This window comes from Neomonachus schauinslandi, chromosome 1 (genome assembly GCF_002201575.2).
Source record: "Neomonachus schauinslandi chromosome 1, ASM220157v2, whole genome shotgun sequence".
Lineage (NCBI taxonomy): Eukaryota > Metazoa > Chordata > Mammalia > Carnivora > Phocidae > Neomonachus > Neomonachus schauinslandi.
Window position 1 is genome coordinate 88,554,546 of NC_058403.1, and position 19,527 is coordinate 88,574,072.

The 19,527-nt window shown below is 37.2% G+C and overlaps 1 protein-coding gene across 1 annotated transcript in view; it reads right to left on the reverse strand.

The window, feature by feature from the left end:
- The window catches only part of NAALADL2 (N-acetylated alpha-linked acidic dipeptidase like 2), a 911,251-nt gene that overhangs the window by 531,614 nt on the left and 360,110 nt on the right, over positions 1–19,527 (reverse strand). The window contains exon 3 of the mRNA XM_021702572.1: positions 17,739–18,012. Coding sequence (XP_021558247.1) covers positions 17,739–18,012 — 274 coding nt within the window. The remainder of the gene's footprint in view (positions 1–17,738; positions 18,013–19,527) is intronic.

Sequence of the window (19,527 nt, forward strand, 5' to 3'; positions counted from 1 at the left end):
GACACAAATCAATATACAATGATGATAAAATGTCAAGCCATTTCTTTCCACACATTTTTGTTTCTACAATGAACCTTTCTTATTATACGTATTCTGTCACACTGGACCATCATTCAGTCAACCAACTGAGGTACTATGTTTAATTTATGTCCAAATACCAAGGATTAAGTTACATCTGACTAGTCCCTTTGGAAAATATCAAATGAGCAGGAACCTATGTACTGGTTGAATTATTCACTTGTGTGCACCAGCTTTTCCATTGAGGACTTCCCTGACACATAGGAGGGGGTAAATGAGAGGTGCAAAGTAAAATGGAACTAGTTCTCTTTTGTTTTATTTATTTTTTAATTTAACCTGGGAGAGATATAAAAAAGTCTACACATTATTTTTTATAAAGATTTTATTTATTCATTTGAGAGAGAGAGAGAGAGAGAGAACACAAGCCAGAGGGAGGGGCAGCAGGAGAGGGAGAAGCAGACTCCCTGCTGAGCAGGGAGCCCGATGCGGGGCTCGATCCCGGGACCATGAGATCATGACCTGAGCCAAAGGCAGATGCCTAACCGACTGAGCCACCCAGGCGCCCCAATCTACACATTAATTTTTATTTAAATTCTATTCTTTAATTTTTGACTAAAAACAAAGAACTTAAAACAGCAACAACAACTGTAACAAAAAAAAACAAATATTTTATACTTCATTAAAGATTTTAAAGTATTGCAATGACAGCAGAGAGTGTGGTAGCAGCTAAGAGAAAAAGTGACACTAAATATTAAAATACAATTATCTTTTGTGGCAAAATATGTGAGTAGAAGGAATCATAAACCAGATAATGAAAATTCAAAACATTAAAAAGTGTTATTCTGTTATATCAGTTGTTTAATGCTTCTACACAAAAATGGTGAGAATATCCTGAGCAGAAGCAAAAGAAAGGAATAACTAAGAGAAATGAATAGAATTGTTATTCCCTGTAGTCAGCTAAATAAAATAAATAGAACAATCATGGAAATAACTAGGTCAGAGAAGAATATCTAGGGCCATCTACCTATGGGTGGTCTGTGCTCCACAGTGACGAACAAGCCAGTGCCATGTTTCTCTTCTCTCTTGAGGTAGCAAAAATTATTCATGCTTATTAAAGATGTATGCTTTGAAATTTTTCAGACTTGACATTTTCAACCAAATCAATCACTCTGGATCCTCTTAGCTCTTCTCTAATAGATTCTGAATGTACAGAATGTTTGAAAAGCATTGCTGCTTTGACTAAAACAGTAATTTTCTACTCAGAGTCAGAAATGGTAAGCCCAAGAAGTTCTCATACTGACAAAATACAGTGTCATCAGAAGTACTAGTCACCTAAATACAAGTTGTACTTCAGAAATTTACTACTATCTTATATAATCTAGCTTTGAATCCTCTTCAAATTAGTGCTTATGTCTATTAAAAACTTGTAAAAATCAAAAAGTCCTCCCATGTTTACCTCTGTCTTTTCTAGAAGGCATTAACATGTTAATATTTATGAAGACTTCAAAATTCAGAGACTGCTAGAATTTTATTAGCACTTCTTTTTCAAGTTCACTCAATGGCTTTCCCTCACACTGATATTATCATGGAAACCACACTGTACCGAAGCATGAAAAGCAATACTGTTTCCTCCCACTCCTGTGGCAGACATCACTAATCAGTCATCATCTTTTCAAACTCCTTCTCAGGATGGTAATCCAGCTAATGAAGACCAACTAGGGGTTGGAATAAGTAGGGAGCTGTATAAAATAATTAACATTTTAAGGTAAAATAACTATTAATATTTAACAACTATTAATTATTTAAATAATATTTAGCTATTTAAAATCTTTAACAACTGGAACACAAGTACTAATCAGTTAAAATGCACTCCTAACCAATCAGAAGGGAGTGCTAGTGTGCTAAGCTAGTACATCCCAACTGAATCCAGCTATAAGCATGAGACACACAATCCATTTTGCTGTTTTTGGTGTAAAAAATCAGATAAAGAGGTGCTTGTCAATTTTATCATTTTTTTTTGTTACTGTAATATATACACTTACTGAAAAAAGTATTTGCTACAATGATACACTAAATGCAAGGCTTCCTGACATGATGACCACATTTCTATAGCAGAAATAACAAAGATAAGCCAGAGTAGTGGTTAGTTGTCTTGACATATAGTAATTATTTTAAAAATTTGCAAAATGTTTTATAATCTAATATGTAATGCACATCCATCTAAAGGATGAAAAATTGAGTTAAAACTATTGTAATAAGAGGGCGGAGCAAGATGGCGGAGGAGTAGGAGACCTGGATTTTGTCTCCTCTCAGGAATTCAGCTGGGTAGGGATCAAACCATTCTGAACACCTACAAACTCAACAGGAGATCAAAGAAAAGAAGAGCAACAACTCTCTCATCAGAAAAGCGACCACTTTCTGGAAGGTAGGACGTGCGGAGAAGTGAATCCGAGGCGATATTCGGGAGGATAGACGGTGGGGGAGGGGCCTCTGGCGGCCGCTTCTGGCAAGTGATAGAGCCGCGGAGCACAAAATCGGAACTTTTAAAAGTCTGCTCCGCTGAGGGACGTCACTCTGGTGGCTAAGCGGGGGGTGGAACCCTCCGGGACAGTGTGGTCTCAGGACCCTCGGGGTCACAGAAAGACCGGGGGTGCCTGAGTGTGGCAGAGCTCCCAGGTATCGGAGCAGGGAAGCCGGCTGCAGAGGCGGAGCCCAGGCGCGGGCTCTCAGCTCGGGGTTGCCATAAACCGAGATCCGCGGCACAGTCAGGCCACTGCTCCTCCAGCAGGGACCCAACAAGCGGCAGATCCAGGGAGACTCACCTTCCTCCCCCGGGAGGAGCCGCATGGGAGTGCACCGCAGGGATCTGCTGGGTTTGGAGACTCCACCCGGGGTCGGGTGCCAGAGATAGAAACGCGCGGTCACAGGCTGGGTGAGCACAGAGTGCGGCTGGAGACCGGGGAGACGGGAGTGACTGACGGCTTTTCTCTGGGGGCTCACTTAGAAGCGGGGCCCCGAGTTCTCGGCTCCTCCGCGGCGGAGATTGGGAGGCCGCCATTTTCACTCTCCGCCTCCAAAGCTGTACGGAAAGCTCGCAGGGAACAAAAGCCCCGGAGAGCAAACCTGAGCAGATTACTTAGCTGGGAGGGGGCAAGGGCGGGGCAATTCTGCCTCCGGCAAAGACATTTGGAAACCACGGCAACAGGCCCCTGCCCAGAAGATCAGCGAGAACAGCCAGCCAAGACCAAGTTTACCCATCAATGAGAACGGCAGAACTCCAGCTCTAGGGGAATACTGCACATAGAATTCATGGCTTTTTTACCATGATTCTGTAGTCTTTCAAAGTTAATTTTTTTTTAACTGTCTTTTTTCTTTTTTTTTTCTTTTTGAATTTTTCTTTTTCCCTTTTTCAACCAACATCTTATCAATCCCTTTTTTTAAAAAAAAAAAAAACATTTTTATTTTTCATTTTTACAGTCATATTCTATCCCTTCATAGTAGTTACCCATATTTTTGGCTTATATATATAAGTTGTTTTCTCTTTAAAATTTTGAGATAGTTTCTTCTAACAGATCAAAATATACCCTAAATCTCTAGTATATGGTATTTTCTATTCCCCTGCCTGATCACATCCTCTCCCTTTTTTTTTTCTTTTTTTAAATCCTCTTCTTTCTTTTTTCAAACAACTTCTTATCAATTCCTTTTATAAAATTTTTTATAATTTCCATCTTTACAGTCATATTCCATCCCTTCATCAGATCAACCCTTATTTTTGTACATATATAAGTTTTTCTTTCTTTAAAATTTTGGGAGGCACTTTCTTCTAAAAGACCAAAATACACCCCAAATCTAGTGTGTGGCACTGATCTATATACCAGCCTGATCATATTTGATCACATTCTGGTTTTTTTTTTGTTGTTGTTTTGTTTTGTTTGTTTTTGTTTTTATCTTTATCTTTTTCTTTTTTTTCTTTTTCTTTTTTCTCTCTTTCCCTTTCTTTTCCCACTGCTTCAAGTCTTTTCTGATTTGTTTAGAGTATATTTTCTGGGGACGTTGTTACTCTGCTAGCATTTTGTTCTCTCATTAATCTATTCTCCTCTGCACAAAATGACAAGACGGAAAAAATCACCTCAACAAAAAGAACAAGAGGTAGTACCGACTGCCAGGGACCTACTCAATACGGACATTAGTAAGATGTCAGATCTAGAGTTCAGAATCATCACTTTAAAGATACTAGCTGGGCTTGAAAAAAATATGGAAGTTATTAGAGAAACGCTTTCTGGAGAAGTAAAAGAACTAAAATCCAACCAAGTAGAAATCAAAAAGGCTATTAATGAGGTGCAATCAAAAATGGGGGCGCTAACTGCTAGAATAAATGAGGTAGAAGAGAGAATCAGTAATATAGAAGATGAAATGATGGAAAATAAAGAAGCTGAGAAAAAGAGAGATAAACAACTACTGGATCACGAGGGCAGAATTTGAGAGATAAGCGATACCATAAGACGAAACAACATTAGAATAATTGGGATCCCAGAAGAAGAAGAAAGAGAGAGAGGGGCAGAAGGTATAATGGAGCAAATTATAGCAGAGAACTTCCCTAATTTGGGGAAGGAAACAGACATCAAAATCCAGGTGGCACAGAGAACCCCTCTCAAAATCAATAAAAATAGGTCAACACCCCGACATCTAATAGTAAAACTTACGAGTCTCATAGACAAAGAGAAAATCCTGAAAGCAGCTCGGGAGAAGAGATCTGTAACCTACAAGGGTAGAAACATTAGATTGGCAACAGACCTATCCACAGAGACCTGGCAGGCCAGAAAGGACTGGCAGGATATATTCAGAGCACTAAATGAGAAAAATATGCAGCCAAGAATACTCTATCCAGCTAGGCTGTCATTGAAAATTGAAGGAGAGATAAAAAGCTTCCAGAACAAAAACTAAAGGAATTTGCAAACACAAAACCAGCCCTACAGGAAATCTTAAAAGGGGTCCTCTAAGCAAAGAGAGAGCCTAAAAGCAACATAGACCAGAAAGGAACACAGACAATATACGGTAACAGTCACCGTACAGGCAATACAATGGCACTAAATTCCTATCTTTCAATAGTTACCCTGAATGTAAATGGGCTCAATGCCCCAATCAAAAGACACAGGCTATCAGACTGGATTAAAAAACAAGACCCATCGATATGCTGTCTGCAAGAGACTCATTTTCGACCCAAAGACAGCCCCAGATTGAAAGTGAGAGGGTGGAAAATCATTTACCATGCTAATGGACACCAAAAAAAAGCTGGGGTGGCAATCCTTATATCAGACAAATTAGATTTTAAACCAAAGACTGTAATAAGAGATGAGGAAGGACACTATATCATACTTAAAGGATCTATCCAACAAGAAGATCTAACAATTGTAAATATCTATGCCCCTAACATGGGAGCAGCCAATTATATAAGCCAATTAATAACAAAAGCAAAGAAACACATCGACAACAATACAATAATAGTGGGGGACTTTAACACCCCCCTCACTGAAATGGACAGATCGTCTAAGCAAAAGATCAACAAGGAAATAAAGACTTTAAATGACACACTGGACCAAATGGACTTTACAGACATATTCAGAACATTCCACCCCAAAGCAATGGAATACACATTCTTCTCTAGTGCCCATGGAACATTCTCCAGAATAGATCACATCCTAGGTCATAAATCAGGTCTCAACTGGTACCAAAAGATTGGAATCATTCCCTGCCTATTTTCAGACCACAATGCTTTGAAACTAGAGCTCAATCACAAGACAAAAGTCAGAAAGAACTCAAATACATGGAGACTAAAGAGCATCCTACTGAAGAATGAATGGGTCAACCAGGAAATTAAAGAAGAATTAAAAAAATACACGGAAACCAATGAAAATGAAAACACAACTATTCAAAATCTTTGGGATGCAGCAAAGGCAGTCCTAAGAGGAAAGTATATAGCAATACAAGCCTTTCTCAAGAAACAAGAAAGGTCTCAAGTACACAACCTAACCTTACACCTAAAGGAGCTGGAGAAAGAACAGCAAATAAAGCCTAAACCCAGCAGGAGAAGAGAAATAATAAAGATCAGAGCAGAAATCAATGAAATAGAAACTAAAAGAACAGTAGAACAGATCAACGAAACTAGGAGCTGGTTCTTTGAAAGAATTAACAAGATTGATAAACCCCTGGCCAGACTTATCAAAAAGAGAAGAGAAATGACCCACATCAACAAAATCATGAATGAAAGAGGAGAGATCACAACCAACACCAAAGAAATACAAACAATTATAAGAACATATTATGAGCAACTCTATGCCAGCAAATTAAATAACCTGGAAGAAATGGATGCATTCCTAGAGATGTACCAACTACCAAAACTGAACCAGGATGAAATAGAAAACCTGAACAGACCTATAACCACTAAGGAAATTGAAGCAGTCATCAAAAATCTCCCAAAAAACAAAAGCCCAGGGCCAGATGGCTTCCCAGGGGAATTCTACCAAACATTTCAAGAAGAATTAATACCTATTCTTCTGAAACTGTTCCAAAAAATAGAAATGGAAGGAAAAATTCCAAACTCATTTTATGAGGCCAGCATTACCTTGATCCCAAAACCAGACAAAGACCCCATCAAAAAGGAGAATTACAGACCGATATCCCTGATGAACATGGATGCAAAAATTCTCACCAAAATACTAGCCAATAGGATCCAACAGTACATTAAAAGGATTATTCACCATGACCAAGTGGGATTTATCCCTGGGCTGCAAGGTTGGTTCAACATCCGCAAATCAATCAATGTGATACAATACATTAACAAAAGAAAGAACAAGAATCATATGATCCTCTCAATAGATGCAGAAAAAGCATTTGACAAAGTACAGCATCCTTTCTTGATCAAAACTCTTCAGAGTATAGGGATAGAGGGTACATACCTCAATATCATAAAAGCCATCTATGAAAAACCTACAGCGAATATCATTCTCAATGGGGAAGAACTGAGAGCTTTCCCCCTAAGGTCAGGAATGCGGCAGGGATGTCCACTATCACCACTGCTATTCAACATAGTATTGGAAGTCCTAGCCACAGCAATCAGACAACAAAAAGAAATCAAAGGCATCCAAATTGGCAAGGAAGAAGTCAAACTCTCACTCTTTGCAGATGATATGATACTTTATGTGGAAAACCCAAAAGACTCCACCCCAAAACTGCTAGAACTCATACAGGAATTCAGTAATGTGGCAGGATACAAAATCAATGCACAGAAGTCAGTGGCATTCCTATACACCAACAACAAGACAGAAGAAAGAGAAATTAAGGAGTCGATCCCATTTACAATTGCACCCAAAACCATAAGATACCTAGGAATAAATCTAACCAAAGAGACAAAGGATCTGTACTCAGAAAACTATAAAATACTCATGAAAGAAATTGAGGAAGACACAAAGAAATGGAAAAACGTTCCATGCTCATGGATTGGAAGAACAAATATTGTGAAGATGTCAATGCTACCTAGAGCAATCTACACATTCAATGCAATCCCCATCAAAATACCATCCACTTTTTTCAAAGAAATGGAACAAATAATCCTAAAATTTGTATGGAACCAGAAAAGACCCCGCATAGCCAGAGGAATGTTGAAAAAGAAAAGCAAAGCCGGCAGCATCACAATTCCGGACTTCCAGCTCTATTACAAAGCTGTCATCATCAAGACAGCATGGTACTGGCACAAAAACAGACACATAGATCAATGGAACAGAATAGAGAGCCCAGAAATGGACCCTCAACTCTATGGTCAACTCATCTTTGACAAAGCAGGAAAGAATGTCCAATGGAACAAAGACAGTCTCTTCAACAAATGGTGTTGGGAAAATTGGATAGCCACATGCAGAAGAATGAAACTGGACCATTTCCTTACACCATACACAAAAATAGACTCCAAAGGGTTGAAAGACCTCAATGTGAGACAGGAGTCCATCAACATCCTAAAGGAGAACACAGGCAGCAACCTCTTTGACCTCAGCCGCAGCAACTTCTTCCTAGAAACATCGCCAAAGGCAAGGGAGGCAAGGGCAAAAATGAACTATTGGGACTTCATCAAGATAAAAAGCTTTTGCACAGCAAAGGAAACAGTCAACAAAACCAAAAGACAACCGACAGAATGGGAGAAGATATTTGCAAATGACATATCAGATAAAGGGCTAGTATCCAAAATCTATAAAGAACTCATCAAACTCAACACCCAAAGAACAAAGAATCCAATCAAGAAATGGGCAGAAGACATGAACAGACATTTTTCCAAAGAAGACATCCAAATGGCCAACAGACACATGAAAAAGTGCTCAATATCGCTCAGCATCAGGGAAATCCAAATCAAAACCTCAATGAGATACCACCTCACACCAGTCAGAATGGCTAAAATTAACAAGTCAAGAAAGGACAGATGTTGGCGGGGATGCGGAGAAAGGGGAACCCTCCTACAGTGTTGGTGGGAATGCAAGCTGGTGCAGCCACTCTGGAAAACAGTATGGAGGTTCCTCAAAAAGTTGAAAATAGAGCTACCATATGATCCAGCAATTGCACCACTGGGTATTTACCCTAAAGATACAAAAGTAGGGATCTGAAGGGGTACGTGCACCCCGATGTTTATAGCAGCAATGTCCACAATAGCCAAACTGTGGAAAGAGCCAAGATGTCCATCGACAGATGACTGGATAAAGAAGAGGTGGTATATATATACAATGGAATATTATGCAGCCATCAAAAGGAATGAGATCTTGCCATTTGCAACGATGTGGATGGAACTGGAGGGTATTATGTTGAGTGAAATAAGTCAAACAGAGAAAGACATGTATCATATGATCCCACTGATATGAGGAATTCTTAATCTCAGGAAACAAACTGAGGGTTGCTGGAGTGGGGGGTGGGGTGGGAAGGATGGGGTGACTGGGTGACAGACACTGGGGAGGGTATGTGCTCTGGTAAGCGCTGTGAATTGTGCAAGACTGTTGAATCTCAGATCTGTACCTCTGAAACAAATAATGCAATATATGTTAAGAAAAAAAAAAAAGAAGAAGAAGAAGGTAGTGGGAGGGGAAGAATGAAGCGGGGGAAATCGGAGGGGTAGACGAACCATGAGAGACGATGGACTCTGAAAAACAAACAGGGTTCTAGAGGGGAGGGGGGTGGGAGGATGGGTTAACCTGGTGGTGGGTATTGAGGAGGGCACATTCTGCATGGAGCATTGGGTGTTATGCACAAACAATGAATCATGGAACACTTCCTCTAAAACTAATGATGTACTGTATGGGGATTAACATAAGAATAAAAATTTAAAAAAAAAATAATCATTTAAAAAAAAAAAAAACAAAAAACTATTGTAATATAGAAATTTAACCAAAGTGAAGCACAATTCTGTTGGGTTTATATCTCTATGTTTCAAGTCTATAATCTCCAAAATCAATAGACAGAATTATGTAAGTTAAGAATAAGATACTAGAGGGTGCCTGGGTGGCTCAGTTGGTTAAGCGACTGCCTTCAGCTCAGGTCATGATCCTGGAGTCCCGGGATCGAGTCCCGCATCGGGCTCCCTGCTTGGCAGGGAGCCTGCTTCTCCCTCTGACCCTCCCCCCTCTCATGTGCTCTCTGTCTCTCTCATTCTCTCTCTCTCAGATAAATAAATAAAATCTTTAAAAAAAAAAAAGAGTAAGATACTAGAGTAAGAAAAAATAGATTTGTTGGGAAGAAAATATACTTTAAGTTTTCCTAATTTTAATAAATATTACCTTACAAAATATTTAGATATTTGTATTATTTGGCCAATAATTTAAAAATAACCATCAGAGTATCTTTCCTTTTCACTGTTTTTGTTAAAGTCATTTTGAAAGCTAAAAATATGTCTTCTAAAAGAGAGATTATGAAAAATATGTAGAGAATTAGGAGGAAAACATAATTATGGAAGTCCAAGGAAGAGTGTATTAAAGAGGAAATTATTTCATTTTCCAATAGTATGTGTCAGGTTATATTCTAGCTTCTGAAGGTATGGAGGAAAATGAATTACAAAAGGTACCTTCATGCTCTGGTGACTTTCTCTTGCTAGAAGGTAAACAATAAAAAGATAAACAAAGACACTAACAAGTTAGAAGACTTTTAGTTATGATATGCCCTAACAACAATAAGGAAGGGGTAATGTAATAGGGGGTGATAAGGAATTATTTTAATAAGAATGTCAGGGCAGGCATTGCTATGGAGATCACATCCAATTGATGAGAAGCCATGCACTCACCAGGGGGAAAGAACTTTTTAGGCAGAGGTTAAGAACAAATGAATGAAGAGCTCTATCAAATGAAACAAAGACATTTTATACGTTAAGGAGTAAAACGTGACTATGGAACACTGAAATAGGAAGTTATTAATTTTCTTATAGGGGTAGAGATTAGATAGGTATAGAATTTCAGGAAATTTATCAATGAAGGAAAGAACAATAGTTAGGTGATACACAACAGTCAGGAGCAAGAGTTAGCTGGTACACATGCAGCTGAGAGAGGTGATAGTATGTTGGTTGGTTGGTCTGCTTTTACCAAAAAGGAGACTTAAAAATATTTAGAAACTGAAAAGAAGATTTGGCCCAGTTGGTTGACAAATCCTAGAAACAAAACTAGTATAGAGAAACTAGATCTAGATTATTCTTTCTCATCATGAGAATGGAGAATATAAACGAATGTAGAAGACGTTAATCCTACTCCATTGACATTTCCATGAATATCAGCAATAACTGGTTATGAGAGTTTCTGCAACTTTATCACTTTCCACATGTTTAACTTATTTACTCTGTTTGCCTGCAGTCAACTAGGAAGATTCTTGAAATGAAGTAAAAAATAACAGCAGCAGCCCTGGCTAACCACTTTGGAGATAAGTAACCTGGAATGACTCAGTCATGTCTCCTGGCATCAGGGTATAGGGCAACTGGGACACAGGGTCACTGTGTTGAGAGTCCAGGCAGGAAGCTGGTGGACCAGTCTCAGTTGCTTGAGAAAGAGGATGGAAGATCAGTTGATATTTTGCAAAATGCTCCAAGTATCCCAGAAGGGGTTACATCTGACAGATAATTTTTTTTAAAGATTTTATTTATTTATTTTACAGAGAGACACAGCCAGAGAGGGAACACAAGCAGGGGGAGTGGGAGAGGGAGAAGGAGGCCTCCCACGAAGCAGGGAGCCCGATGCAGGGCTCGATCCCAGGACCCTGGGATCATGACCTGAGTTGAAGGCAGATGCTTAACGACTGAGCCACCCAGGTGCCCCTCTGACAGATAATTTGAGGGAATTCTTGGAAAAAGAATTTACCTCTTGATCTTCCAATAGTTCTGAGTGAAAGGTAAAGTTTATCTAAGGAACTTCCCCTTTCAGATGGAAATCAGAAGGGAGTTCTCTGCCCCTTACAATACTGTTACTGACTTTTGAGTGGTCTCTGTAGCATTGTTCTTGGCTCTGTGTACCCTACCCGAATATTGTGGCCATGCTGTAATTGGAAAACCAGTTTCTTGCTGCTTACTGAGTGCAGGGAAGCTGTATGTTAGTAAAATGTATATTGGTGTGTGTGTGGGGGGGGGGCGATCCCTGATGTGTAGATTTATAATTTTTTGTGGTTTAAATATCAGATCAGAATTAGGAAAGACTCACAGAATTGACTTCCACTAGCCAGAACAAGCTGACTTGAACCATTCCAGCGCACCATTGGGGCACTTGTACCTGGCCTTTTAAGTGGTAGAGCAATGTATTACTCAGGGCTGTCCTAGGTGGCTGAAAACAGAAGCAGGTATACATTCGAGGTATGGGTTGAAGCTGGTGCCTAGGTCCTGGCAAAGTAGAAAGAGGAGAGAAGGAGAAGAAAGCAAGAGGTGGGTAACAGCAAGAGAGAGATGAGGGCAAGAGGAGTTCACAGAAAACCCCCAGGTATTACAAAGTTGGAAATCGAACATAGGGCTTTTGAGAGAGAGAGAGGAAGGGAGGGTTGGGAGAAGGACTGAAGTGGTCACGAGTTTATGACATGATATAGGGGAATCAATATTTAACCATTTATGTCCTCTGTGCTAGACATTTTACTAAGGAGAGCATATCAGTTGTGTTCAGTCTATCTTCAGAAGATTCATATTTGGGAGGTACTTCTGCCCATTTTATAGATGAGGAAACGAGTTTAGAATATTTAAATATCTTGCTATTGCTCACAGTAGTTTCGAGCATGCAGTTTGCAATTGCTTACCTAACTGACAGTTTCTCCTATTAGATGGCCAGCTGCATGTGGACAGTGTCTGGAGCTTTCTTACTGATCACTTTGTCCCCTGTGACTGGCACTTAAGAGGCACCCAGTATGCTGAATGCTGAATGCTGAATGTTTCTTGTTATATTAGCGAGACCCAGAGAGCTAAACACTGGATTAGTCACCTAATCTTTCACCATCAAATTAAAATATAAGGAAAAACAAATTAATAATCACAGGGCACTTTATTTAATAAATGATACTCAACTTATTAAGGTAAGGATATTGAAGGAGTTGCAAATTCATTCAAGAGAATTCTTCCTAGAGGCCATGAAAGTAATGTGACAGAATTCTGCTTCTTTTAAAATCAATCAGATTAGTGTATTGAAATAGTACATAAACCTAAGGATCAACTTTTCCATAGATCTTTCTAGTTCTGAAAAAATTGAATTTGCAGCACCTACTGAAATGAGGTAAATTTTATCCATAAGGTACATATTTAAATACTAGTACTTTATGGAGATTAAAATATATATTAAATTTGTTAAGAATGTTACATTATCACTTAACTTGGTAAATGGCATGCTTTAAATCATGTCAACACTAAAAATAAAAATGCGGACCTAGAATTTTCTGTCAGATAACACTTAATTATGATGGTTCAGAATTTTAGAAATAACTTTGATCAAATTAGAACTTTGTAGTCAAATACTTTCTCACTAAAAATGCCATATTTGTTTTAATGAAGAGGGAAAGAAAATTCATTGCACTTTAACCACTTAGCTGAATTCAGCTATCTTTGTTTCAAAACTTTTATTTCATAAAATAGGCTTTTGTTCTCTTTCCCAGGTAGATGTAACCTCTCTGACAAACGATTTAACTCCAGACAACATGTTGTGATACGTCACTTCTGTATTTGTAAATGCTTCTGTCTAATTTTTAAATACAGGAAAAATATGTACTCTAAATATGTGGAAATTAACCCCATGGTTATTATGTTCAAATAAAAAAGCAGCAATTATGGAACTGTTTTCTTAACTAAGTTGGTTCGTGCACAAAGCTCACGAAACCACAAGGAAAATGTCATATTGGGCCAAGAAATTTTATGCAGATTTTTAAAAGGTAACAATATTATATACAAATGTGCTCACAGCCACTTATCTCACAATTGTGCACTGCCGACCAAAAGATGGATTCCACAAGAGAAAAGAAGGGAGACAAATAAAATGCAAAGTCATTTTCAACATTAAAAAACTGCTTGCACCAAGCTCACATTTTTCTGTTGGTGAGACAGTAGCTTCATCTTCTTACCCAGACAACAAAAGTTTAAATAATGCAATTCCATTCTATTCCTTTATTTAGCTTTCTGATCATTTTCTTATCTATAACAGGAAGCATTCACAGCCAAATGTATACATCTCTGCCTTTTGCCGCAACACTCGATAAGTTTGTTTTTGTTTGAGAATATTAAAAGAGAAAGACAAAGTTTTCCTAGCTATGAGAAAATCCACATCTGATTTTAAGTTCCCCAAGGATTCCATGCAGTGGTTATATTTTTTCTCTTTAAGACTACTTGATACAATGCAACATAGTTTTGATTTCATGTGTTACACTATGGCTTGATATTTTACAAGATGAAGACAAACAATGCTTTTCAGGCCCAAGTGGACATGATTTGTCATTCTGCATTCAAAAATAAAATATTTACTCCTAGTTTCTTTGAGCCTTTAGTTTTAAATTAAAAATTGGATCAGATGTTATATGTATTTTTATTTATTCATACTTAACAAGGCATTTTCCTTCCTAATGATTAATATTTGTCATATTAAGCAGAAGACAGGAAGATTACACTCAGACAATATGATAAAAAGTTTGTACTTCCAAATCATGATAAATAGTTCTCATATTTTAATTTCTCCCATTTAAATGTGTTTATTTTATACCACATAATAACAGCTAACACTTTCAGAGTGCTAAGTGCACTCAATGCACTCTACATGGTTTGCATCATTTTGTTCCCACAACAACGAGTTGAGGTACTGTTATTGTTCCCCTATACAGATAAGAACACTGAGACTTAGAGAACCAAAATGAGCAACCCACCGTTGTGCAGCTAATAAGGCAGGATGCAACTCTGGGCTCTCTGAGGCACGGGGCAGTGATAAATGTGTTGATGACAACCTATCTTAATGCATGGCTAATGGGTTGCTGAAAATAAGTTTCTCCATAAAATTGCATTATTTGTTTTTACTTTCAGACACAAAATAATACTTAACAGAAAGAAAATTCCCAAATCTATGAAGTGTATTAAAGTAAAAACAAATTCTCTGTTCAAAAATATAAACACAATAGACTCAAATCTCACCAACCTATATTAAATATTAATTGTTTCCTTTGCTTTTCTGCATCTGCATGGGTTTCACAAAGGACAAAAGAAATAATTGCACAGGAATTACTTAAGGCCATATATTCTATTTATAAAACTGACTAGACATTGTCAGCACTCACTACCTATGTCTTTAACAGTATGATGATATTATAGTTGATATTTATCTTTTAATAAAAATATAAATCACTGTTTATTCCCTGAAGCTAACCTCACTCACATTAAATTATTTATGTATCCATTTTAATATGTATTTTGCATCTGACAGGACAACTCTCCTTAGGACCCCTCTACTGACCCATCTGTCATTATGATGGGGTAAACAATGTCACCTTTCTAGCACACAATGAATTACAAAGAAGTTGCAAAGTACACCATCCATCATGCTGGCACTAAGTAGGTTTTCGAAGTAGATCTCAGATATCACAAATGCTGTTTAGACTGTTACCAAAAAGCAACAATTGGAAGTTATACAAAGTGGTCATATGATGAATGGACATGACAGCTCTTCAAAGGAAAGGGGCACTCCTCTTCTACAAATAACCTTGTCAAAAGCAAAAGTAGTGGGGAGCTTTGCTGGCAGTCAGACTAGAATAATTTAAGAACTTGTTAATGGCTCAGCCTGATAGAAATTCATGCAAATACAATGTACTCAAAATCAAAAAGTAGGTATGCCTGAATCATCAGCAGCAACCTCTCAAACTTGATTTTAATTAAGAGTGGTCTGAAGAGATACAGAAAATCACCCACAATCTATTAATTAGAATATGTGAGTTTCAATAATACATCGGTCTAAAATATGTATAGAAAATATATGCAAATATTCTATGTGCATATAAAATAGTCACCTAGAAATTGCTTTGCTTTTGAAAATCATAATGCTAATATCGTTTAAGTTTTAAAAAAATCAGCATTGATGAATTTATTGATATATTTAAATTATTATGTACTTAGTATAATAGATTTGAATTATTAATATAATTCTAAAAATAGTTATCATTAGTGTCTTCATCTAATTTGCATGGTTAATTTCTCAAATTATGTTCTCCAAATACAAGGTGTTTGTTTTATCCATAATTGCATTTTAATTCCTTTAACACTACTCCCTTTTATTTAGGCCTGTATTTCAAACATAGAGTATATTTCTACATTGACAGCAAAGCTTATTTTTCCCTTTTAAAAGCTTCTTCAAATCTTTCTCGATACTTCTTTCTTAAAAATGGTAGTTTTTATAGCATTTATAAGTGGTAAATGGTCCCCAAATGACTTATGTCTTCATGGGCATTTAAGTAGTTCCATGGTTCTATAGTAGACCTTGGTTTCTTTTATATGAAACAATGAAAATTTAAGCATTTATAACTGATAAGATAAATGTGTAGAAAACTCTTAGAGATATGGCTACGAGGAAACACAAAAAACCAGCCCAACGGCCCAGCAGATTATCAGAGGGCCCTGCTGAGGAAACGGGGACACAAGTTGTAATGTTACGGCTTTTTCATATCACCTAGGTAAAGGAATAGTAAATAGTCTGCCAGAGCAAATTGAAAAGCAAATAGATGGGGGTGATTCCAAGGACCCACTCAGGCTCCTGGGGGTTTTGTTGTTGTTCTGGGTTTTGGACATGTTTTGTTTTGTTTTCAAGGCAAGGAGATTACTCTGCTGAATCAACTGGGATAGAGAGGGTACTGGAAATGTGTGGGGGCTAAAGAAGGTTTGGGAGTCTGAAGAAAATATGTGGGGTAACTTTAGAATCTTGACTCGAGACCAGAGCTTATGAACCAACAAAAGGGTGCTGGCAGGCTCCCTCCCATCATTGCCTACCATAAACAGTATATATTAATCAAATCAAATTGCATGAGTCCTACCCTAGAAATACTGCAGACATTTACTATTATATTAACTTTTAATTAATCATAAGGCTTTCTGTGGTAGTGGTTACATGCAGTCCTTCTGCTAAAAGTCAGAGAATGACATAACAGAGTGCAAACAATATTGAAGCACCAGTAAAAGAACTCTCTCTCCACCCTCTCCCCCCAAATGAAAAACAAACAAACAAAAAACAAAAATCAGGAGTGTATCTGTGAAGTAACTTCAAATGATTTAAATATTTAATGTATTAATCAGAGTTAATAGATTCTGAAAAAGCTCTGCCAATAATTAACAATAATCAGAAACATAATTATTTCATTTGTATTAAATGAGGCAATCTAAAGGTTTGTAAAAAAAACTAAATTTGTTTATTAAAATGGTATTTTTACATGGAGACAGAAAATGTTCCTATATAAAGGAAACAGGACCAATTATATATTATATCTAACTGGTATTTTGTCCTTACTGTGGGCTAGGCTCTGTTCTCCAAGGTTTCCATATATTAGCTAGTTTAATTTTCACAACAGCCTTATAAAGTTGGAACTATTTTTATCCCCATCACAGAGATGAGGGAACTCAGCCCTAGATGGCTAAGTAAGAGTGGGTAATTAGGGAACTGAGATTTGAAACTCGTCTGTGTGACTCTGGAAGGCACGTGCTTCAGCACCGAGCCAAAAAAACTAGCTAAGCAGAAAAAGTAAAGCAATAGTCTACACCTGGCTCCTTATCTCCCATGTTTTCCATCAAGAAAGCAGAAGCACTGTATTTCAAATCTTAAATCTGTGGATAATCACATCGATTTTCCACTTCATTTCTTGTGTGTGTACACAACCTCAAAACACAACTCCCTCCATTTCTTCCTTCTGCCCATATCAATCCATTAAAATTTGCCTCTTCAAAACCCCCCAAAATAAAACGAACACGTCCTAAGCAAAATGTGAGTAACTCAGTCACACATTCAACACTTTTGAATTAAATTCTTCTACATGTTTTCACTTTCAAAATATGACAAGAAAAAAGGTCAGGCAATCCAAGTCTTCCTTCCCCTTCCCTGGCACCTCCACACTGAGAACATTTAATGGTCACTTTTTTATGTTGCATCTTGCCAGTTAGTTCAATTTAGATGAAAGCTGTTGTTTTCTAATTCCATTTCACTATAAATGACAGAGACAAATGGCCATATTACCTCGAGAGTTCCTTTGGCAGAATAGGCTGCATATGAGTAGAGCAGATCTTGGCTGCTATGTGTTCTGGCTTCTTCGCTGCAGGGCTGGCCATTAGGACGAAAGCATTGGCCACTGCTACCCAGAATCACAGAGCTGGCAGACGGGCCTGCCAGATGAAGCAGCACGGAGTAATTTACAAACTGTACCTCTTCTAGGCCCAAAGAAGTCCAGTGAGTCTTAATCTTCTTTGAAATTTCTGTGTCATCTTCACTTTTATACAGTTGTACCAAATTTCTGGAAGAAATTTAAAAAGCACACTCTAAGAAAAAGGAAAAAAATATTCTGTTGAGTTAACCATTTAATATATGAACAATTATTAATAGATGTGGGATATGAAAGATGAATGGGACAGGACACTATACAAGAAACTCACAGTTCGTGGGAGGTGATGAGCCTACAGACAAATTACACTAAATCAAAGCAGAATGAATTAAGTTCTTAAATTAAGAACTAATAAAGTACTAGGGGATTGCAGAGAAGAGAGGGCTTAATGCCAATTAGTTCTTTTATTAGTTCTGATCTATGGACATCAACACAATCCATTTAAAACTCCGTTCCAAAGCTAGGAGTCATGCTGGGGGAGACATTTTGTATTGCAGTTAATATGATTCCATATAGAGTTATGTGATTAATATATAGCTATTGCTCTTTAAAATGATACAGAGAGAACACTTTTGATACAAATTACATGCCAAATTTCATGATCCTATGAGCACAGCGATATTCAATAAAATTAGTATATCGCGGTAAAACCAACCACAGATTATCAAATCAATAAGAAATTAAATTTGTGTGTGCTTGCTGTAGTCTATATATTTATTCCTATACCTGTTCCAAAATCCAGTGATACTATTTTTGCTTATGACATCCTAGAAGACAAAAAAAATCTGTGAAAAAAATATGTGCAGAACCCAGAACAAAATAAGATATGTGAAATTTAAAAATAATAATCCAGTAAAGTTTGTTTTGGTCTGGGATGCAAAGGGACCAGTTTCCTCTTTGGCAAAAAGGTATCTTCTTGTAAGAATTTTATTGTTATCCAAAATATTGCCTAAACAGATATTACCTAAGTGGGATACTATTTTTATTTCGGTTCATCACATTATTTTTCTCACACATACTTGATTCATTTAGGACCCTGTTTATTCAATAACCCCCAAATGAAACACATCTGGAAAAGGAATATGGAATACACACATCAGAAAAAAAATACATATATAATAATATAGAAAAGCATTACTGGAGACAAAAGGTAGGGCTCTTGACACAGCTAAAAGCTGATCTATACAAAAAGATGCAACAATAAATAATTTCCCAATTTTTTCCAAGGTTATTTCAATTTTTTTAAATATGTAGTTTGACCAATTATCAATTGGTCAAGTTAAGTTTTGTGAAAGAGCTGATTGAAAGAATTTCACTTTTTATTCTGAGTAACATTGGTCTGCCTTCTGTGTGTATATGTCTGTGTGTATGTGTGTGTTTGGCAGGGGAGGCTTTTTGTATAACTGACAAATGAAATTATATATATTTAAAGTGTACAGTATCATTTGATATACATGCACATTATGAAATTATGACAATCTAATTAGATAACATATCCATTACCTTTATGTGTGTGTTGTGTTTGTTGAAAACATTTAAGATCTACTCTCTTAGCAAATTTGAAGTATACAATGCAGTATTATTAACTATAGTCACCATACAGTAGGTCCTCAGTAGATCCTCAGAAATTATTCATCTTATAACTGA